The following is a 24723-nucleotide window of genomic DNA, read 5'->3' on the forward strand; positions in this document are numbered from 1 at the left end:
TTAATACCCCTTTATAAAGCCTTAGTAAGACCACTGCATCCAGTTTTGATTGCCACATTATAAAAAAAATGTTGAGAGCCTGGAAAGAGTGTAGAAAAGAGCAACAAAGATGATTAGGGGCCTGAAGGCTAAAGCATATGAAGAACGGTTGCAGGAATTGGGTATGTCTAGTCCAGACATGTCAAACACAAGGTCCAGGGGCCGGATCCGGCCCACGAAGTGGCTTCATGTGGCCCGCGAAGCCATCCTGGAAACAGTGAGGGAACGGCCCCCACTGCCTTGACCCTGGCCCAGAGACCCTCCTTCTGCCAGAGACCCTCAGATCTGTCCCACTCCTGCCCAGGCCCCTATAGGCACCCTTTATGCGAACGATGTAGAGTTGGCCACACCCACCCAGTAGGCCATGCCCACCCTGGCCATACCCACCCGGCCCCCTGAGGGCAACCGCAATGCTGATGCGGCCCTCAATGAAATTGAGTTTGACACCCCTGGTCTAGTCTAGTAAAAATAATGACATGACTGCAGTGTTCCAATGTCTATGGGGCTGCCACAAAGAAGAGTGGGTCAATCTATTCTCCAAAGCACCTGAAAGCAGGACAAGAAGCAATGGATAGAAACTAATCAAAGAGAGAAGCAACCTAAAACTAAGGAGAAATTTCCTAACCGTGAAAACTATTAACCAGTGGAACAGCTTGCCTTCAGAAATTGCGGATGCTCTATCACTGCAGATTTTTAAGAAGAAACTGGACAGCTACTTGTCTATAATGGTATAGGGTCTGGACTGAATGAGGGTTGGACTAGAAGAGCACCAAGGTCCCTTCCAACTCTTTATTCTGTTATTATTTGCCCCTTGTGTTGCATCTGTGTGTTTGCATATGCTTTGTATCATGAGACAAGGATGGTATGTGGCTTAGAATGAATGAGTCAGCAACATCCCAAGTCTCTGACCAAATGCTTCTACCATAGGGATGCATTGGAGGATTTTTTTTAATGTACGTTAGTTTTTCTTTGCAGCCCCCAGCTGCAGAGAAACATATTTTTTTAAACTTGATATTTCTTTCTTCCCAATGCCAATTTTGGCCTGATCATATTCTTTTTCATAGAGTTATACTGCTGCCTGCCTGGAGTCCCAAGCCTCTTTGTTTCATTTCACTTAGAACATAGATGGCGAACCTTTTAGAGACCGAGTGCCCAAACCGCAACCCAAAATCCACCTATTTATCACAAAGTGCCAGGGCCACATCAGCATTGTGGTGCCCTGGGGGGGGGGGCAGGGAGACGCTTCTGAGTGCCACCTCTGGCCAGCTCCTGCTCCAAGCGGTGGTGGTGGCCTAATGGACCTGCTGTTGGCGGCAGTGGCGTGCGTGCCAACAGAGAGGGCTCTGAGTGCCACCTCTGGCACGCGTGCTATAGGTTCGCCACCAATGACATAGAATAACAGAGTTGGAAGGAAACTTGGAGGTCGTTTAGTCCAGCCCCCTGCTTAAGCAGAAGACCCTATACCATTTCAGACAAACTTGTACCATCTCTTTTTGAAACCCTCCAGTGATGGAGCACCCGTAACATCTGAAGGCAAGCTATTCCATTGGTTGATTGCTCTCACTGTTAGATTTAGGTTGCTTCTCTCCTTCTTATAAGTCGTAACAACTTATAACAAGGTTATAAGTTTATAACCTTATTATATAAAGTTTATAGGGACACGGTGGCTCAGTGGGTTAGGATGCTGAGCTTGTCAATCAGAAGGTCGGCAGTTTGGCGGGTCGAATCCCGAGTGCCGCGTAACAGAGTGAGCGCCTGTTACTTGTCCCAGCTTCTGCCAACCTAGCAGTTCGAAAGCACGTAAAAATGCAAGTAGAAAAATAGGGACCACTACAGTGGGAAGGTAACAGCGTTCTGTGCGCCTTTGGCGTCTAGTCATGCCGGCCACATGACCACGGAGACGTCCTCTTCGGCTTTGAAATGGAGATGAGCACCGGCCCCTAGAGTCGGAAACAACTAGCACGCATGTGCGGGGGAACCTTTACCTTTAAGGTTATAACTTGCACAGAAAGAATGAAAGTTTCCATGTATTCCATGCATTTACTTCTGGAACAGGGATTGCAATGCACTAGTCTGTACTTCACTGGGCACATGAAACTTCCTTGTTTGGCTCTCCCACCTAAATCCTCCCCATCTTCAGTCCCAAACAAGATACCTCCCAGATGTCTCAACTAGTTGCCATGCCAACTAAAGCATCTTAAATGAAATAAGGTCCTGGAATGGCCTCTGCATTGCTCTGGGTCTGCTGTGCTTTACAAAAAAGTGTTTCAGAAGGACTCAGAGGTGCTATTAGCTTGAAGAGCGAATATCTTTTGATTGTCTCTGGACAATTTAACAAGGGCCTAGAAACAAGAGCGAAAGCAGACTTTCCTTGGAGCTTCACCACTCTAGCAGAATTTTAAATCAGCTGGCATCTGGGTAGGTCAAACGTGGTGATGAGTTCTCTCCTCATCTTACTCGCAATAAAGGTATAATTAAACAATATAATAAAAAGCAGGTTTCAGTGGATGCCCTGCCTTTCGACACTTAACTCCAATTCTTATTAACTCCAATTCTTATTACGGCAAGAGGTTGCTCTGGTTACAACACCTTCAAATCAAACAGCACCTCCTCGGCAGAAAATACTGACAGTAATAATTAGCAAATCGCTGCATAAAATTAGAGCCACGAAATAGCAATTTACTTCAGAACAACAGTAGCAGGGGACAATAGCAGACCTTTAATTTGTGCTGACTCAGAAGCCAAAGAAGTCAACGGGCTGTGCCACACTGACAAAGCAACCAAAAGTGCAAGTCTAAGTATTGTTTCACAATTCCCTTTGCTGCAAATGAAGAATTCAGAAATATCTGCTACAGTTTCTCCCCTGGAGGAAAAAAAAAGCATTTTTTTTTTTTACAAGTAAGCAGCTGGATTTACAACATTCTGTTTTGCTCCCTGCAACTTCGTTTGTTTGTTTATGTAGTTTCACAGCAATGTCTATTCCAAAATATTCCCCAAATCCCAAAAATCAGGTTGGGTTTCAGTTGAGTTTGGTGACTGGGTTTCAGTTGAGATGTAATATGGTCGACATTTTTCCTTACTGATTAAAATTTGGTACATAATGAATTATCCATCAGGAAAATAGAGGCAAAATAAAACATGGTCATGAAGATAAAAGATTCCTCTGTATATTTTTTTTAGCCAACCCTGGCATTACAAAGTCCTTCAGCTGTGGTTTGTTGCACTTTTGATCAAATTTGTATAAGTGGCCCGTGCTTAATTACTACTTGTTCAGCGATTATTTGAACATACTCTTGACTGAAATTTACTGTAGGACTGGTCCTCAAAGGTGGGCTGTTGCAATGTTTCCACGGTCACCATTTGCAATGTTTGCTTCTGGCTTTTGACAAGCTGTCAGTGGGGAAACTCATACAAGATCCCCAATAGCAACCAAGTGATGTCGTGCATAATGATTGCGTGAGATTCACGTAATAACAGAAACTAGAAGTGCTGTTGCCAAACAGCGTGGTCATGAGACGTCACACTTAACAATTGTCTTGTTTAGCAACAGAATTTCTGGTCCCAGTTGCAGTCCTAAGTCAAGAACTACCTATATGTTGTTTTATTGCTGGTGCTGGTTTCAGTGGTGTTATATTTTACTCCTTTGCATGTTCTGCACTTAGAAGTAAGTACACACTACATAAGAATTACTAATTGATGATGATTTATGCACGGGATGATTTATGCACAGTCACTCACGCGCTCGTGACCTCTCGTCTAGACTACTGTAACGCTCTCTACATGGGGCTTCCCTTGAGGACCACCCGGAGGCTCCAACTGGTACAGAATGCAGCCGCGAGAGTTGTGTTGGGAGTCTCCCGATACTCCCATGTCACACCTCTGCTCCGTGAGCTGCATTGGTTGCCAGTTGTCTTCCGGGTGAGATTCAAGGTGCTAGTAATGGTGTTTAAAGCCCTACATGGCAGGGGTCCGGAGTACCTTAGGGAACACCTGCTGCCGGGGTCTACTTCCCTCCGCCCTGTGCGTTCCCACAGAGAGGGTCTCCTCAGGGTGCCACCGGTCAGAGAATGTCGACTGGTGGCCCCCAGGGGGAGATCCTTCTCTGTGGGCGCCCCGGAGCTATGGAATCAGTTACCGGTTGAGCTCCGTACGGCGCCCGATCTTCGCTCCTTTCGGCGCGACCTGAAAACATACTTGTTCGAGCAAGCCGGCCTGGCCTGAGGGGGGATTAGTGGGGTCTTTTTACTATTTTTATTGGGGTTTTTACCATGTATTAATTGTATTTTTAATCGGGCATGTATTCAATTATCTTTTATTTTTTGTAAATCTCTGTGTTTTATTCTTGCTCTGTACACCGCCCTGAGTCCTTCGGGAGAAGGGCGGTATAGAAATATTAATAAATTAAATTAAATTAAATTAATTGGGCTTGGACCTTTGATTACTTACTTCAGGATGAGCTTGTGCTGTCCAGCTCAATTCCTTAACATTCCAGTCTTTAAAAAACAGAAATAATTTCAGAAAGGCCATATGAGCATAAACAACGTGCATAAACATCAGAGCATAAAGGCACTGCTCACTAGGCAAAAAGCTGAGAATTATGGTATTATCCTGGTGATTGGGTCAGTGCTGAACTGTGTGCTATTTATGTGAAACTCAGAAATGATACGATTCAGGCAATTTTAAGAGTATCTATGTTACTTGACTTGAGGAATCAGACAAACTAGATGGAATTCTCGGAGGGACAATATCTCTGCTCATCATTAGAACATGTGTCATCTATTTGATTTCTGTTTGTAAAAAAGAATTATCAAAGCACAAAATATCACTTCATATCATAGCATTTTCCCAAAGAACTGCTCAGATCTTTAAATGAGTTCTGTAACAGGTGCACAATTTTGCTTGGCCAAGGATCATACCAGTTTTTTAACAGTAGGTTGGAGGCTGTACTGAAACATCACACAGTCTTAAGACTTTGTGGGAGTATGTCAAAGTACTAATAATATTGCTACTTTTAATTATTTAACACACTTCTCCATGGACACACACGAAATTACAATGACACCCACTTCTGAGTTGATTCTCACTTCTAAGTTGATTCTAAAGAAACTCACAAATATATGAGCAAAGTTTATCCCTGACTTTTTTCCCCCAAGTGTAAGAATGCAACCAATAAAAATAGTATTATGTATAAACTGATTTCAGTTTAAGAGGTTACAAATCTCCAACTTAAATCAAAATAGTTTGAAGTCACAACGATATTCAGGCCCTGAAAGCCTTGCGAGTGGCCCTTAAGAGATTTCTAAAAGTTGCTATCAAATTGCTGTTTCTGAATGACAGCAGCGGAACATACATACAACTAAGGAGTAATCATATCAAATGTATTTAAGATTACTTTGATGAATATGTAAACAACATGAAATAAAATTTAGGTTTTATTAGGACCTCAATTAGCTACTTGGGGGCCTTGTATGGGCCTTGTCACGTCCTCTTAAATGTAAAAGAAGAAAATGATTGAACATATCTGGGGATTGACAGCCAATGTGATGCAGAGTTTAAGGTTTGGGCCTAGGTAACCAGGTTGAAGACCCAGTCTTCAGTACCTTAAGTCACAAACATTCACTGCTTAACTTTGGATGGGTTCTTTCTCTACCTTGATCATTGAGCCGGATTATTTATTTATTTATTTATTTATTTATTTATTTATTTATTTATTTATTTATTTTTATATGCTGCCCTATTCCCGAAGAACTCAGGGCGGTTTACAGGGCAAAATTTAAAAGACAATATAAAAGCTAAAATAGAAATAGAATTAAAATGAATTAAATTAATTAATAGACCAACAAATTAAAACAAAGTTTAAAAACTTAAAACCCCTCAGTCCAGGCCAGAAAGATCAAAGAACCAGGTTTATCCTTGCTTGGCCAACAAAGAATTCTATTCCTATTCCTATTCCTATTCTGTTCTGTTCTGTCCTATTCTAGGGAAGAAAACAGAGAAGACCTTGAGTTCCTGGAGAAAAGGTAGGACAGAAATCTAAGATAAACAGATGATGATTGTAGAAGTGGATTAACTCAAGGGCAATAAAAGAAATGAAAATAAAATACAGAACTAGCTTCCACAACCATGGAAGATAAATTGCTAGAGCCTTTGTGGTGGAATTAAGGGGTTTTCTGAGACAGGAGAAATGTGTAAAAAAAGGTAATATAATTGGAGTTGTGCTTTAATTCAAAGCTTTGCATCAAAGTTTCAAAACCAAAAATGTATCATAATAAATGTAGTTCAGACATTAATTACTGCACATATAGCACAGCTGTAAAACCTGGCTGTTTTTTTTTATGCAAACCATACATCTTCCTTTTTTTTCCTAGAAGCTGTAGGGCTGGCTGATTAAGATTCACTTTCTAACCAGGCAATGTTATTTCAGCCACGCTAATTTTTCAAGCATGTTTATTTATCCCCATTTGTATCTTGCTGTATAGTCAACTAGGTGAGCTCAAAAATTCACTACTAGAGCACTTTAGTGATTACATTTAAAAAAAATACTGCAATGGCGTCATTCTCCAGTCTTGATCAGATATGGCAAGCTAAATTTTTAGATGCATTTTCCTATCTACATCTCTTCTATCTACATTTATGCATTAATTTAAATTTGCAACAACCATTTACTTTTTGGAATAGAATACATTGGTTCCAGATCACTGGGCTCCAGGTGCTGTAAAATCCCTGTTCAATCTCCTGGAAGTTAAGCTCTACCTGCCCACCACCTTCTACCTAAAATCAGATAGGGAGGCAGAATAGACTAAAAGTGTACTACAACAGTACCTCAGTTACTATGCTAGCTACCAACAGAACAACAGAGCTCAACTTCTACTGTTCAGAGAATTTCCCTACAATAAGTCTGTGACATATTAATAATAATAATAATATATAAAGTTGGAAGGGACCTTGGAGGTCATCTAGTCCAACCCCCTGCTCAGGCAGGAAACCCTATACCATTTCAGGCAAATGGCTGTCCAGTCTCTTCTTAAAAACCTCCAGTGTTGGAGCATTCACCACTTCTGGAGGCAGGTTGTTCCACTGGTTAATTGTTCTAACTGTCAGGAAGTTTCTCCTTAGTTCTAGGTTGCTTCTCTCCTTGACTAGTTTCCATCCGTTGCTTCTTGTCCTGCTTTCAGGTGCTTTGGAGAATAGCTTGACTCCCTCTTCTTTGTGGCAGCCCCTGAGATACTGGAAGACTGCTGTCATGTCACCCCTCACCCTTCTCTTCATTAAACTACACATACCCAATTCCAGCAACCGTTCCCTATATGTTTTAGCCTCCAGTCCCCTGATCATCTTGGTTGCTCTTCTCTGTACCCTTTCTTGACCTAGTCTCTGGTAAGCTGTCTCCTTCTGATTACGGACTGAAGGACTCAGCTTATAACTCCTCTTTAGCCTCCAGGAAGCTGTCGTGTACATGCATACAATTCCTACTCCACTCAAGTTGTCTCTCCCATCTACACTTGTACTTGCTGTTTCTCCAGCCGCATTTTCCTGACACCTTCTCAAGCCTCATTGCAAATGTACCACTTCAGCTGCCTGTATCAATACTCTTCGTCACCTTGCTTCCCCATTGCTGCATTTACTACAAAGCCCCCGTGCCATCTCCTAGCACCTTTGCAAGTCCCCATTTAACAACTGCCACATTTAGTGACGGTTTGTAGTTACAGTGGTGATAAAAAAAAATAACTCTGTGACCAACCCTAAGCTTTATGACCTTTGCAGGTCTGTAATGCAAAGGAAAGCTGAAATAAAATAATAAGCACAGCCAGTTTCACGTAGCTATCGCTTCACTTAATGACCAAGTAGTTGGTCCCAATTATGGTCACGAAATTTGTGTTTGCAAAGATTCAAACTCAAATGATTAATACATGTTTATAACGGTGTGTGTGGGGGAAACAGTTTTACATCAATGGCAGTGACTTTTTCTGTCTTGTTAGTTTAGTTCAATGATATGAATAGCAAAAAGTCATAAATATGCGAGTGTCTCTATGAAATTATTTTCATCTGGCTGCCCCTTTCCTTCCATTAAAAAAATAGTACTTATACAGTACAATACAGGGAGTGCAGAATTATTAGGCAAGTGGTATTTTTGAGGATTAATTTTATTATTGAACAACAACCATGTTCTCAATGAACCCAAAAAACTCATTAATATCAAAGCTGAATATTTTTGGAAGTAGTTTTTAGTTTGTTTTTAGTTATAGCTATTTTAGGGGGATATCTGTGTGTGCAGGTGACTATTACTGTGCATAATTATTAGGCAACTTAACAAAAAACAAATATATACCCATTTCAATTATTTATTTTTACCAGTGAAACCAATATAACATCTCAACATTCACAAATATACATTTCTGACATTCAAAAACATAACAAAAACAAATCAGTGACCAATATAGCCACCTTTCTTTGCAAGGACACTCAAAAGCCTGCCATCCATGGATTCTGTCAGTGTTTTGATCTGTTCACCATCAACATTGCGTGCAGCAGCAACCACAGCCTCCCAGACACTGTTCAGAGAGGTGTACTGTTTTCCCTCCTTGTAAATCTCACATTTGATGATGGACCACAGGTTCTCAATGGGGTTCAGATCAGGTGAACAAGGAGGCCATGTCATTAGATTTCCTGCTTTTATACCCTTTCTTGCCAGCCACGCTGTGGAGTACTTGGACGCGTGTGATGGAGCATTGTCCTGCATGAAAATCATGTTTTTCTTGAAGGATGCAGACTTCTTCCTGTACCACTGCTTGAAGAAGGTGTCTTCCAGAAACTGGCAGTAGGACTGGGAGTTGAGCTTGACTCCATCCTCAACCCGAAAAGGCCCCACAAGCTCATCTTTGATGATACCAGCCCAAACCAGTACTCCACCTCCACCTTGCTGGCGTCTGAGTCGGACTGGAGCTCTCTGCCCTTTACCAATCCAGCCACGGGCCCATCCATCTGGCCCATCAAGACTCACTCTCATTTCATCAGTCCATAAAACCTTAGAAAAATCAGTCTTGAGATATTTCTTGGCCCAGTCTTGACGTTTCAGCTTGTGTGTCTTGTTCAGTGGTGGTCGTCTTTCAGCCTTTCTTACCTTGGCCATGTCTCTGAGTATTGCACACCTTGTGCTTTTGGGCACTCCAGTGATGTTGCAGCTCTGAAATATGGCCAAACTGGTGGCAAGTGGCATCTTGGCAGCTGCACGCTTGACTTTTCTCAGTTCATGGGCAGTTATTTTGCGCCTTGGTTTCTCCACACGCTTCTTGCGACCCTGTTGACTATTTTGAATGAAACGCTTGATTGTTCGATGATCACGCTTCAGAAGCTTTGCAATTTTAAGAGTGCTGCATCCCTCTGCAAGATATCTCACTATTTTTGACTTTTCTGAGCCTGTCAAGTCCTTCTTTTGACCCATTTTGCAAAAGGAAAGGAAGTTGCCTAATAATTATGCACACCTGATACAGGGTGTTGATGTCATTAGACCACACCCCTACTTATTACAGAGATGCACATCACCTAATATGCTTAATTGGTAGTAGGCTTTCGAGCCTATACAGCTTGGAGTAAGACAACATGCATAAAGAGGATGATGTGGTCAAAATACTCATTTGCCTAATAATTCTGCACTCCCTGTACTCTACAGGTAAACATTTGTGACAACATCAGCTTTATTTGTTTGCCTCAGGCAGAAATTTATTTTAAGTGGGAATAGCCATTTTGTGGAGCTTGTACACAGTTTTATAAAGCCCCTGAGAAGCAAATCAACGATTATGCGAAAAGTATCAGCATAAAAAATCAACTGGATCCAACAAACAAGACATTGCATACTCCTTTTAATAGGAAATTCCGGCCTCTGCCTTTGTTTTTTTTCTTTCAGTATGACATTTCTACCATTCTTTGGACAAGCTACATTACAGTGACAGAGATCAAAATAGCTCAGTAATTGTATGTACTGGAGGTTTTCAGGCTCTATGGATGGCTACATTTTAATTAAACTATACATATGGACATCATATTTAGTCGTGGGAGTAAATACTTCAGTGCAGAAAGGGCAATAAGCAAAAGGAAAGGAAAGTGGATTTTACGCTGCTCGTCACTGCTGACTATAAGGGGTGGTGGTGCTTTATCTCCATTTCGAGGCCATGAGCCAGGCTGTCTGAAGACACATTTGCATGATCAGGTGCCTAGCATGACACTGTGGAGTGCTGTTGCCTCTCCGTTGAAGTGCTACCTATTTATCTATTCGCATTTGCATGCTTTTGAACTGCTAGGTCAGACATGTCAAACACAAGGCCCGGGGGCCAGATCCGGCCCACGAAGCCATCCTGGAAACAGTGAGGGAACGGCCCCCACTGCCTTGGCTCTTGCCCAGAGACCCTCCTTCTGCCAGAGACCCTCAGATCTGCCCCACTCCTGCCCAGGCCCCCATAGGCACCCTTGATGCAAACAATGTAGAGCTGGCCACGCCCACCCAGTAGGCCATATGCACTCTAGCCACACCCAGCCAGTAGGCCACACCCACCCTGGCCATACCCACCCGGCCCCTTGAGGGCAACCGCAATGCTGATGCGGCCCTCAATGAAATTGAGTTTGACACCCCTGTGCTAGGTGGACAGGAGCTAGGCCAGGGGTAGGCAACCTTGGTTCTTTTATGATTCGTGGACTTCAACTCCCAGAATTCCTGAGCCAGCATGGCTCTGTATGGAGGCCTTTCCCTTTCTCCTCAGCATAGCTGGCTCAGGAATTCTGGGAGTTGAAGTCCACGAGTCATAAAAGAGCCAAGGTTGCCTACCCCTGAGCTAGGCGAAGAGGGGAGTTCACCTCGCTGCACAATGCTCAGGTCATGAACCCGGGCTGTCAGCTTTCTAGCTGACAGTGTTTTAACTCTAGAGCTATTGTACCACCCACTTGTACAACTTTCTTCAGAAAGAACAGAGGTCTCCAAATGTCTATCAAATACAAAAGTTGCTTTTTTCCAATAAAAAAAATAACACTTTCACATGTTAAAACAAACTATGCTCATGCAGTACATTCAGTACATGGGAGGGGGCAAAATTCACTCTTAACTTTGGTTCCTTTCATTTCTTCACTTCTAATTGTTTTTTTATACTTCGTATAAACCTTGGACTGTGTTTTTTGTACCTTTCTCTAAATATTTCTATATGTATGTCCCTTTTGTTTTTAGAAAGCAATTTTCCTTTTGAGCATTATTTCCCTGATCTATTTTTCCATGTGTCTTTTTCCAGTGCAGGTATGTATTACATAAATAGAAGTGAGATTGCAGAGTTCATACTGCTTTAAAAGTAAATAAAGTTCAGATTAAAATGAGAATAAGTCTCTTTCTCTCATCCGTCTTTTTAAATTTCCCTCCAGAATCTAGAAAGACAGAGAGCACAAATAGCAATGTATTTAGCCATTACAGTACAAAGGTCTCCAAACACGCTTTTTCAATCTAGCTATGAGGCATTTTGTCACTGAGTGTTCTTAATGTTCAAATTTTTCTAAAAACTTTTGTTTTGCTATAAAATGAATCTATAAAATTAGCTCTAAATATAGCAACAGATTAACTAGATGAATATAAGATGGCTGTTGTCATTTAGATTTTTAAGCTGATAAACTCTAAGAGGAACAAACAAATCTTATTTAAATCACTGTCCTTGGTTGAGTGGTGTACCCCTAGATCTGAAACACATAAAAAGAAATAATAGCAAGTTCAGATTTACTGAGATGCTAGGGTTTTTAAAAAAGAAGAAAAGCTAAAGAATTAGTATTATTCAGTTCTGCATTAAAATGTTTTGAATGAACACCAAGAAAGAAAAGGTTATTTAAGTATAATGATAACACCTGATAATTCATTAATTGCGTACCTGCTATATGACTATGTTCTTAGACACACTTTAACTAGAGGAAGACTGAATAAAAGTGCAGAGTCTTCAACACTAGATATCCATGAGTCTTTTATGTTATATAATATTTACATTATGCCAGATGTCAAACTCGTGACGTCACGTGACGTTGTACAATGTATCGGAGCTTTTTCTCCATTGCCGGCAATGGGGTGGGTGCGGTTTCCTGATGACATGTCCGGCCCGCGGGCCGGCAGTTTGACACCCCTGTATTATGGCAACAGCTCTTTAAAACTTCAATTTTAAGACTTAAGAATCAAATAGCTGCAATTTAGCAAACTATGGCTGATTGTGAATTACCTGGGGCCAGTTTAAAAAGAATTAATATTTATTATGAGCCGGGGTGGCGCAGTGGTTAGAATGCAGATTTGCAGGCTGACTCTTCCCACTGCCAGGAGTTTGATCTTAACCGGCTCAAGGTTGACTCAGCCTTCCCATCCTTCCAAGGTTGGTAAAATGAGGACCCAGATTGTTCGGGGCAATATGCTGACTCTGTAAACCACTTAGAGAGGACTGTAAAGTACTATGAAGTGGGGTATATAAGTCTAAGTGCTATTGCTACTGCTACTATTTCGTTTGTCTGGTTGACTTAACATTTTTTCCCCAAAAGCAGAATACAATTTACCTAATATTTTGTCCTCCATTTTTTCTATCATCCTTGAGATACAAGGTACTAAAACAGAATGCGTGTTCCAAAGTCTCTCAGGGGGCTTCCATGGCTGAGGATGGACATGGTTCTCCTTGGTCCAGGTCCACTAACTCAGTTATTAAGCCATGCTGGTGTAATAATATTTATGAAAAATAAATCAGATCAATATTTTGACGTTATTCTGGCAACAGAGCCTCTATTTTTCCTCAATCCTCTCAACTCAAAAGCGGAAAGGAATATAAATTGGGAAAAGCCACAAAAGGGGAAACCCTTTCTTGAAAGTTTAGAACCCAACTGAATTGATATAATCCTGGCCATAATCTAAAGCAGAAGCATTCTGAAGCACTGAAATGAGTTACTAGTGAAATCCCTAAAGCTAATCTGTGTACCCGCATTTCTAGATCAAAGTTGTACATTGATTGAGAGGAGAGAAATAACATTTCTGGCAATGTAGAAGCTATGGGCATGAGGAAATAAATTTCATATTGTTTATACCATATGAACAATGTTATAGATAGTCCTCGACTTACAACCACAATTGATCCCAAAATTTTTGTTGCTAAGTGAGACAGTTAAGGCAACTTTGCCCCATTTTACAATCTTTCTTGCCACAGTTCTTAAGTGAATCACTGCAGCTGATAAATTAGTAACACGGTTTAAGTGAACCAATCTTCCCTACTGACTTTGCTTGTCTTAAGGTCGCAAAAGGTGACCACATGACCCAAGGACACGGCAACTGTCATAAATATGAGCCAGTTGCCAAGCATTCGAATTTTGATCATGTGACGATAGGGATGCTGCAACAAATGTAAGTGTGAAACCTGGTCCTAAGTCACTTTTTTTGTAACTTTTGTAACAGTTCACTAAATGAACTGTTGTAAATCGAGGACTACCTGTATAAAATTGTTATATATAGAAATATATACTATACATTTCTTATGCTTTAACATAAAATGCAGCGCTGAACTAAAAAGACATTCAAACTGTTCTGACATATTTATGACTTTTGAGGGACAATCCTCACAGCCCTCATAATTCTCCCTGCCTTCCTGCAGAATTTTACCTGCATTTTTTTGAGTGCAATGAGATTTAAACTATAGGACAGCTGTTTTTGTTTTATATAAGCAAAGGGCAGGTGCAAAACGTTTGTTTCTCATATCTCTAATCTAGATCAAAGGTTATCCTAAGCAAGAGTGCAGCAATTTACAAGGAAGCAAGGGCACACGATCTTTCTGCAATGAGGATGGGAATACATAAGGATACCTGGGAATATATTTCAGAATTTAATATTATATAAATGAAAATTGAATCCTAATCTTAAAAACATTCCAGTTTTTTATATATTTTACAGGATTTTTTTAGGGTCCTTCAAAATTTCCATGGGACAAAAGTCCAGGGTTAGGGCTGTAGCAGCTTCATACTCTGTGTTATTTAATAAAATAAATAAATACTATATTCTGGCATTGAAAGAAACTTACAAATAACCTGAATGTGCATTTCAAGACATGCCTGTAACAATCCTCTCCAACATCTATGTGTACACATCAAATTGCTATATGAGCATTTGCACATTGGAAGTCATTAATTTGCAGTCATTTTCCAAATACTTTTCACCACGATTGAAAGATAAATCTGGGAGAAAATCTTGAAGCTGGTTGACATATTCAATTCTTGTAATAATAATCATAAATTTCTATACATGCCCTCCAATTCCTTCTTTCAGCAGCTGATTCTTATAACAATGTTTTTATAGATGGTCTATAACAGCTGGCCTCCATATCACCTTTCCAGATGCTGAGGATCAAGACGAAAAGTCCAAAATCTGCAGGTAATTTTACAAACTAGAATTAATTACACCTACCTCAATGAAATTATTTATTTAACATTTAGGATACATTTCTTCAAAGTAGTCGATGTGTGGTGGCTGGAGTATGTCGAGAGCGGAGAGTACCTAGGAAATAAGATGGAAGCTGATTTATTACCAAAGCCTCATTTTACAGAAGGAAAAGAATGAACAAAGGATAAATATCTTCAGTTTTCAACTATATCTTTGATGGTGGGAAGGGTGATATCAACTGGAAACCTGAGACAGAAATTCACCAATGGAAAGAGCAATGCTGATTTTTTATCATAGCAGATTCAAGGATTTAATAAAGTCAAGGTTTAGAGTCCAAAAAAATAATAATCATCATACAACCAGCTACGTTTATTTAGTTATTTATTATAGTATCTAATACATTATTTATTATAGGATATTAAATGTATTATCATGTATTATCAAATATATTATCTAATATAATAAATAATTAAATTTTTTCAAATGAAATGCTCAGTTGAATGCACAAGATCAAAGACTGCTGAAGCAAATTAGTTAACTTTCAGATAAACCCTCAGAACAATTCAGGTAAAACTCCACATTTGTTTGTCTGTCTGTCTGTTTGTTTGTTCATTCATTCATAAAATTTATTGGCTGCCCTAATTTATTTATTCATTTAACTATCCAGGACAACAAATTAAACATTTCAGTGTTCAAAAAGTATAGGTTACAAGTAATAATGGTCCTTAAAGTAATCTGAAATAAAATGCTTTAAGGCTTTAAAAATTAGAACCACCCTTTTGAATTGGTCTCAGAGACACACTAGGAAACACAGCTGGCATTAATATTTATATCTTATGAGTCAACAAAATAAGCTCCAGAACTGACAGTCTGATCAATGAGTAGGCAATCCAATATTTTGCATCCCTACATGGTAGCATTGACAATAGTATACTGGGACATTTTTTTTATTTCTGGTATGATACGAGAGTACCACATAAAATATTAGATACATCCACTCCATACTGAAAAACCTGAACAGGTGGAATTCATTTCTGAATTTTTTGAATTTCAACTGCTTCACGCTTTTTATATTATAACACTAGTGAAAATTAATTAAAATTCGTCATTAGGCAATCGTGATAAGATAGAGTCAGCTGCTAAAGAAATCTCTGATTGCTGGTTAGACTATGTACAGTATATGAGAGATGGAACATTTTGCTTGATTTTTTTTTAAAATTCCATTTATATCCCGCCCTTCTCCGAAGACTCAGGGCGGCTTACAAGCTTAGCAGTAGCCTTCATTCTATGTATATGCCTGCTTATTAGGGCTTTCACACACACCCCAAGCGGCATTATTACAAAGTCAGCTTAATTGCCCCCAACAATCTGGGTCCTCATTTTACCTACCTCGGAAGGATGGAAGGCTGAGTCAACCTTGAGCCTGGTGGGACTCGAACCTGCACTAATTGCAGGCAGCTGGTGTTACTTAAGGAGGCATTAGCCCACTGTTCCACCAAGGCTCTTGGGAGGATAGTGCTCAAAAAGAGGGCCTAACTATGATGTCATTCCAACTGTCTTTCTCACAATAATCTCTGAATATTGCTGATATCCTGTATTCAAGTAAATAATAAGTAACTAATTCAGATGGACTTTTGAACTGATTGTATTTGGAATTGATTATATTTGGAATTCTGAATTCACAATTGGTGCTTACCCTTGTTTTGCAGGCATTCCTGTTCCCTAATAACAACTTGCTGAATTTCAAGATCTGACATCATTACTTTAAAAAAGAATTGTTGTGTTTCGGCATTGGTATACCTTTTTTTAAAATTAACTATTTCTAGATTTGGGGCAGAAAGATCCAAAATCTTTTTTCTTTCTTATGGCTGGGCTTGGTAGAAGGAATAAGAAGTTTCCTAATCAGGAGATTCAGACTGACTGATTGTAACCTACTGTAATCATTTTTTTGCTAGGGAATTCACAGAAGGAGTTTTCTGTTGAGTTACAAGCTGGAAGAACAGTTAAGGAAACAGTAGTCTGAAACATATGTAGACTACCAGATTGCCTTTTCAGCACTCCTTCCAAAATGTACATTAAAATATCCCACTTATTACAAAGTAATAAATAATAAGAACAGTTGCTCTGGCTTAACCTCTCTCTGCAAAGTGGAGGAAATCCTTACAAGGAAAGCATATGCAACGAAGAAAAACTTTTTTTTTTGATTTAGCAGAAATGTGTTTTGATTCCAGTGTCTGCAGTACGTTTAATTTCTCAAGACATTGTGTCTTAGTTCTTTAATCACTGCAGCTTTTATATTTCAATTTGTATAATCTGTTTTACTGGGTTGCTTCACCTGTAACTACCTGGTTTTCCACCAGCTGGAGTTTATAGTTGGTTTTGACAGTGTTGCTATCTCTACAAACTATGTCTATTTATGGTAGACTTTCTTATTGATAGTGCCAGAAAATAGCATAGATTCCATACTTGGACTGGCTGTGTTAGGTGACAGCTGTCATGAAAGAGATGACCACCACATGACTGATTAGTTTTAAAAAGAAATGAAATATCCCCTGGCATGAGGTCCAGATGAAATTCCCAAAGAAAGGAGAGAAAATGTGAAAAAGCATAACAATACACTAGAGTAGGAATAATGAATTCTGTACACACATACATACATTGGTGGTAAAATTGGGCCCTGTCGCGTAGTGACCTGTATTATGACTGCCACGACTTACAACGGTAATTACCAGGTTCATGGAGATTCTCAGTCATCCAAGTCATGGTTGTCCCAAAGGTGATTTTTCAGGAGGCAAAGGGGATAGGACAACTTTACCGCATTAAAGGGACGATGGACAGGGTCATGTACCGTCAAATCTTGGGTGAGAACCTCCTTCCCTCAGCCAGGGCATTGGAAATGGGTCGTGGATGGGTATTCAAGCATGACAATGACCGAAAACACACAGGAAGGCAACAAAGGAGTGGCTGAAGAAGAAGCACATTAAGGTCCTGGAGTGGCCTAGCCATACCTTAATCCCATAGAAAATCTGTAGACGGAGCTGAAGGTTCGAGCTGCCAAACATCAGCCTTGAAACCTTAATGACTTGGAGAGGATCTAAAAAGAGAAGTGGGACAAAATCCCTCCTGAGATGTGTGCAAACCTGGTGGCCAACTACAAGAAATCTCTGACTTCTGTGATTGCCAACAAGGGTTTTGCCACCAAGTACTAAGTCATGTTTTGCAAAGGGGGTCAAATACTTTTCACTCATTAAAATGCAAATCAATTTATAACTTTTTTGAAATGCATTTTTCTGGACTTTTTTGTTGTTGTTATTCTGTCTCTCACTGTTAAAATAAACCTACCATTAAAATTATAGCCTGATCATTTCTTTGTCATTGGGCAAACGTACAAAATCAGCAGGGGATCAAATATTTTATTCCCTCACTGTATGCACTTTGGGATGAATACCTTCATATTTAATCATTTTTTAACTTTTGTAATTCTGTGTTTTTTATTCTTGCCCTGTTCACCGCCCTGAGTCCTTCGGGAGAAGGGCGGTATAGAAATATTAATAAATTAAATTAAATATGGTGCAGGAGTATAAATGGATTTCCAGAAAACATTGCAGACTACAGGAATCATTTGCGCTTTAGTTTGAGATGCAGATAACACAGACTCATCCCCAACAGCCTGTGCCTGTCTTCAACAATGAAGGCACACAGGGCAGAAAACATTCTGCAGCCAAGAAGGCTCCAGACCCATTTGCACTACCCAGGTGACCCTGAGGACACAGGTAAACCTCCAAATGGCCTGAACGACTCTCTGAAAGAGTGCAAATGACGAGCTGTCTGCAAGGAATATAAGTCCTCCCATTCCCCGCCATCTAGTCAGAGCTGAAGAAGCTTCTTGGATGAGAAGTGAAACATCTTCAAAGAAAAACAAGAAAGTCCAGTGGCCTCCTGAAAAAGCACCTTTGGGACAATTGCCAGGTTCAATTACAGTAGGGTTACCTATGTTAATATTTTATTAATATTATTTTATTTCGGGAGTGGCATGTTGGCCAGAACTACTTATTCCATGGTGGCACAGCGATTAGAATACAGTATTGCAGGCTAACTCTGCCCACAGCCTGGAGTTCGATCCTGACCAGCTCAAGGTTGGCTCATCCTCCATCTTTCCAAGGTTGGTAAAATGAGGACCCAGATTATTGGGGGCAATATGCTGACTCTATAAACTGCCCAGAGAATTCTGTAAAGCACTATGGGGCAGTATATAATTCTAAGTGCTCCTGCTCTTGCTAGTTAGCCACTTGACAACCATTCACAAATGAAACTTGTACTTTCCCAATATCTATTCTTATTCTAAAGTGGGCCAAGCCAGAACTGTAAGTACCGCACTTAAAAATATTCAATAACCTTGTCAAAATCCAACTGAGTAAAATCACTAACTATATTTTAGTTGTATTTTACAAAGAAAGGTTTTTCCTTATTTAGAATATATCATAGTTGGTTTCTTAAAACGATATTAGGATACTTTGTGATTTTTGTTTATGTTTATGTTTATGTTTTATTTGATTTCTATACCGCCCTTCTCCCTAGGGACTCAGGGCGGTTCACAGGGCATATATAAATAACGGTACAAAAGTTAAAAAGAAATTAAATCAATGCCCAGTTAAAACAAAATAAAATACTAAAAACACCAAATTTAAAACCCATAATCCCCCATCAGGCCAGACCAGCTAATTCAAATAAGTGGGTCTTCAACCCGCGACGAAAGGTTCGGAGGTCTGATGCCATCCGGCAGTTGGTTCCATAATGCCGGAGCGCCCACAGAGAAGGCCCTCCCCCTGGGGGCCACCAGTCGGCATTCCCTGACCGGAGGCACCCTGAGGAGGCCCTCTCTGTGGGCACGTACTGGGCGGAGGGAAGTTGACGCCGGCAGCAGGTGGTCCCTGAGGTAACCCGGACCCATGCCATGTAAGGACTTGAAGATCATAACCAAGACCTTGAACCTCACCCGGAAGACAACTGGTAGCCAATGCAGCTCGCGGAGCAAAGGTGTAACATGGGAGTACCGGGAAACTCCCAAGACAACTCTCGCGGCCGCATTCTGCACCAGTTGGAGTCTTCAAGGGAAGCCCCATGTAGAGAGCATTACAGTAGTCAAGGCGAGAGGTCACGAGCGCATGAGTGACCGTACACAAGGCATCCCGGTCCAGATAGGGCCGCAACTGGCGCACCAGGCGAACCTGGGCGAAAGCCCCCCAAGTCCCGGCCACTATATGATCTTCCAGGGTAAGCCGTGAATCTAGGAGGACTCCCAAGTTGCAAGCTCTATCCACGGGGGGTAAGAGCTCACCCCCCATTGAAAGAGATGGAACATTTTGAATGTCCCGGGATGCCGGAATGTACAGCCACTCAGTCTTGTCAGGGTTGAGTTTACCACAAAATAGCTATATAACATATTATTGAATTATTTAAGTCTTTCTAATATAAAAAAAAGCCTTTATCTTCCTAGTTTAGAAGAACATAGTAATTTTTTAATTTGCCAAAAATGCACATGATACAAGCATCATGATCCTATCATGTTTCTCAGTCTGCTTGTTTTATAAATTTCTGCGTGAACTTATCAGAACTGATAAGAGAGGCAGGCAACATTCCAGATTTCTCAAATCCTGTTCTTGAAAAATTAACAGACAAGTACAGAGACTGAAAGATAACTGAGTATTGAACAGAACTTCACCAGAAGTAATTATACTTGTTTCTTTTAAAAAACCAGCGTCTTTGGGACTACTGTAATGTAAAACATTTATTTAACAAAACAGAAAAAATATATTCATTGCCAAGTTAAAACCACACAAGCCAAGTTCTGTAAATTTGTACAAGAAATAAACCAAGACTGGAACAAATGCCTTCTTCTAATCACCATGTTATTCACTGGAGCATCTGTCCTCTTCTTACTCTGGTTGTTAGTTATGACTTTTATATTCTCTTTCCTTTAATATGTTAAAGGAATATAATATTAATATGATTAATATTAATTATTCATTATTTAATAGTACTTCATTAAGTATTTAATATTATTAAATTATTTAATATTAATGACTAATTAATATTAAAGGGATATAATATTGCTATAATTAATATCTTCCTTAAATAACAACAACAACAACAACAACAACAACAACAATAATAATAATAATAATAATAATAATAATAATAATAATAATAATAATAATTTTAATTTGTATACCGTCCTTCTCCCGAAGGAATCAGGGCGGTGAACAGGGCAATACATAAAAACAAGATACAAAAATTAAAAATTATTAAAAAGTAATTAAACAACAGTGCCCGTAAAATTAATACAGATTAAAAGTTAAGATCCATTTATAAAATCCAACCCCGTCCCATCAGGCCAGGCCAGCTTGTTCAAAGAGATGGGTTTTAAGATCGCACCGGAAGGAGCGGAGATCGGGCGCCATCCGGAGCTCGACCGAAAGATGGTTCCATAGATCCGGTGCACCCACAGAGAACGCCCTCCCCCTGGGGGCCACCAGTCGGCATTCTTTGACCGGTGGCACCCTGAGGAGGCCCTCTATGAAGAACAGTTGCAGGAATTGGATATGTCCAGTTTAGGAAAAAGAAGGACTAAGAATGATATGATAACAGTGTTCTGATAGTTGAAAAGCTGCCACAAAGATGATGGAGGCAAGCTATTTTCCAAAGCACTGAAGGCAAGACAAGAATCAGTGGATGGAAAGTAATCAAGGAGAGAAGCAACCTGGAACTAACGAGAAATTTCCTAAGAGTGAGAACAATCAACTAGTGGAATGGTTTGCCTACAAAAGTTGTAGGTGCTCCATCAGTGGAGGCTTTCAAGAAGAGACTGGACAGCTTTTTGAGCAGGGGGTTGGACTAGACGACCTCTAAGATCCCTTCCAACTCTGTTATTCTATGTTCTAAGATCTAATGTTTAGGATAGCATATATGGGTCATGTCACATTAACTTGTACAATATTCTTATGAGATAGGTTGGATTGAGAACAATCATCCAATGAGTTCCATGCTAAAGTGGTGACACAGAAGGAGGTCACAACACAACACTATAAGTGCAGTTACATCACTCCAATTTATAATTTATAAACTGTACTTGTCTGCTGATTTTTCAAGAACAGGACTTGAGTAATCTAGAACGTTGCCTGCCTCTCTATCAGTTCTGATAAATTGATGCAGAAATCACAAATCATACTGTGACAACAGTGCTGGTTAAAGGAGGAATCAATATGATTCCGGAATTGTCAAATGTTCTTTAGGAAGCCTGAATAGTAGCTACATTAGCATTTAGATCTATATTGTCCTGTTGTCACAAAGAGAAAAAAACTGGATTTTTATGCAAACAAGTTCTATATAAAAGAGAAAAGAAGTGTAATCCATATATAGCCCTCATTTTAAAAAAGAAAAACAAAAACTTTTCTGCTGCTAAAAGAGTTCATTTAATATACAATTTCACTGATTTTGAAACCTCAGTAAGCCAAAGCTTATAGTAATAACTTTAGAACTGTAATAAAAAAAATGTATCTCTGTTAAACGTTAAGGCCAGATAACCTCTAGCATCCTGTTGTCTTTTCATGGTTTTACTCTGAGACCAACTTCAAAGAATAATCCTCCGGCAAATGTCAAAACTGACATGCATCTGCAATGTTTAGAATCTGATCATTTCAAACCATCACTAATCGGAGACAGAGATGGGAGGTCGTGAATACAAATACACATTTAAGCTACCTCTTTCATTCTTCATTACAATGCTTGCATAGTAAGTATTCAAAGTTGTTTTCATCAGTTCTTTATACATTCCCCAGAGCCATTAACATACCAGCACATCAGGTTTCTGGAGTCCAAATATGACTATAAATTAACAGCCCTGAAGAAAATGAGTTATGCCGGGGTTTTTTTAATAGCACACATGGCATGACTGCCTTAATTCTGCTCCAAATTTCAGTGAACAACAATCTGAATCAGCTTTAAAGAAACAAAGAAAGTACAACACATTGTATTTGGAATTATTTCTTTCTTGGATTTGTTGCAGAAAATATTGCCATTAATAAGAATTAAAAGTTCACATACATTCTTAGTCCTTACAAAATTAATGGAATTAATTAATGGAATTAGCCAGTCTGTAATGCTAAAGCTGCAGGATAAAGCTTCCTTTAGGCCTCTTTTGAGTTTATAGCTTAAGTCAGACCTGAACTAGCCTTCCTGTCTCAGTTCTCACAATCGGAAAAGCTGTACTAGAGGTATATCAACTCTTTACTGTTCACCTCAAAAAGACTTAATCCTGGCTTTCAAATGAAATACTTGCACAGGATCATATTTTTAGATTCTTGCAAATATTTTGCCAAAAAGGGAAAAAAAGGGGAAGGGATTAGGTTATATCACAATTTTATGCTGGGGGAATTCTGGAATGAATAACTTGAATCTCATCTTTGGGATGAAATCTGCTTGATTCTTAACCTACTCTGATTTAGATGCCTGAAGGATGTCTGCATTACATCACATCAGCCCCCTTCCTTTTAGAGCTTTTCTTAGGTACATTGTTTTTAAAAGGGATGCGGTGGCTCAGTGGGTTAGGATGCTGAGCTTGTCGATCAGAAGGTCGACAGTTTAGCGGGTCGAATCCCGAGTGCCGCGTAACAAACTGAGCACCTATTACTCGTCCCAGCTTCTGCCAACCTAGCAGTTCAAAAGCACGTAAAAATGCAAGTAGAAAAATTAGGGACCACTACGGTGGGAAGGTAACAGCGTTCCGTGCGCCTTTGGCGTCTAGTCATGCCGGCCACATGACCACGGAGACATCCTCAGACAAACAGAGATGAGCACCAGCCCCTAGAGTTGGAAACGACTAGCACGCATGTGCAGGGGAACCTTTACTTTTTTAGGTATATTGTTTACCCTTCCATAACACTATTTATGTTTTGTCATTAAACTAAATTATAATCTGGCATTATGAACAGCCACACTATTGCTGTACCTGGCATGAGGTGTATTAGGAGATAAAGACTGACGTCTTCTTTCATTAATTCATTCTGCCAAAGCCTCTTGATCTAGAATTGCATCTTAACTATAATTAGTTTAAGCAAAAACAAATTCAGTATTTATGTGTACAGTGGCTTTGGGTAGTGAACAATCATAAAAACAATTAAAACAGTTAAAACATGATACAAAAAAGAAATTAAATACAAATGGCTGCCAAGCACTATTATAATCCAACAGTATCAATATAACCAGGAAATGGAGCCCTCCACATAATCAGGACCCTAGGCCCAAGCACACAGCCAGGTCTTCAATGCCTTCCAAAAGATTAGCAGAATTGGGTCCATCCTAATCTCTGGAGGGAGAATGTCTCAGAAGGTGGGGTTATGGCAGAGAATGCACTCCTCCAGGTCCCCACCAGCCAACGTTCTTTGACTGATGGGATCTACAACATGCCCAGCCCGCTGGACCAGGTTGGATATGTAGAAAGAGCTTGGAGAAGATGGTCCTTCAAGTAATCCAGTCCCAACCCATGAGGTGTTTTAAAGCTTCAGCAGCTTGAATTGCACCCGAAAACAGACTGGCAACCAATGTAGCCCCGAAGCAGTGGTATCACATGTGATGAATAGCTAACACCATTTATAATCCATACAGCTGAAGCTTCTGAATGCTCCTCAAGACCAGCCCCATGTAGACCATGTAGAGGTAGTCCAAGTGGGAGGTCATGAAGGCATGAGTGACAGTGAGAAGAACCTCTCAGTTCAGAAATGGGTGCAACTGGCACACAAACTGAAGGTGTGCAAAGGGCTTCTTAGCCACCTGCTTTTCCAGCAGGAGACCTGAATCCAAGAGGACACCCAGATTTTGCATCAGATCCATCTGAGGCAGTGCTTCCCCCATCCAGGAATAGAAGCAGAAAAAAATTAGTATTGGAAGGCCCAAGCACTCAAAGTCATCAGTCTTACTTAGGTTGAGCCTAAGCTCATTGTGCCCTATTCAGACCCCTGGTCTCCAGGGCTGTTCACAAGGATATCCACAGTATCATTCAGGCAACCCAGGGTGGAAATGTAAAGCTGGGTTTTTCATCGGCATATTAGTGATGCCTCATCCCAAACTGTCAGGTCACCTTACTCAGTGGCCATATGTAGATGTTAAATTAACAGGAAGAGAGAACTGAGCCTTGTAGTAGCCTACAAACTAGGGGCCGTGGGCTGGATCTCTGTCTTCTTTGTCAGCACCGACTGGAACTGATGCCA

General features: G+C 40.1%; 1 protein-coding gene across 2 annotated transcripts in view; it reads right to left on the reverse strand.

The window, feature by feature from the left end:
- Positions 1 to 24723, reverse strand: part of NLK (nemo like kinase) — a 138862-nt gene that overhangs the window by 35030 nt on the left and 79109 nt on the right. For both annotated transcript variants that reach the window (XM_083379758.1, XM_083379759.1), the window contains exon 3: positions 14517 to 14572. In XM_083379758.1, coding sequence (XP_083235884.1) covers positions 14517 to 14572 — 56 coding nt within the window. The remainder of the gene's footprint in view (positions 1 to 14516; positions 14573 to 24723) is intronic.

Source organism: Vipera ursinii (genome assembly GCF_947247035.1).
Source record: "Vipera ursinii genome assembly, chromosome: 1".
Lineage (NCBI taxonomy): Eukaryota > Metazoa > Chordata > Lepidosauria > Squamata > Viperidae > Vipera > Vipera ursinii.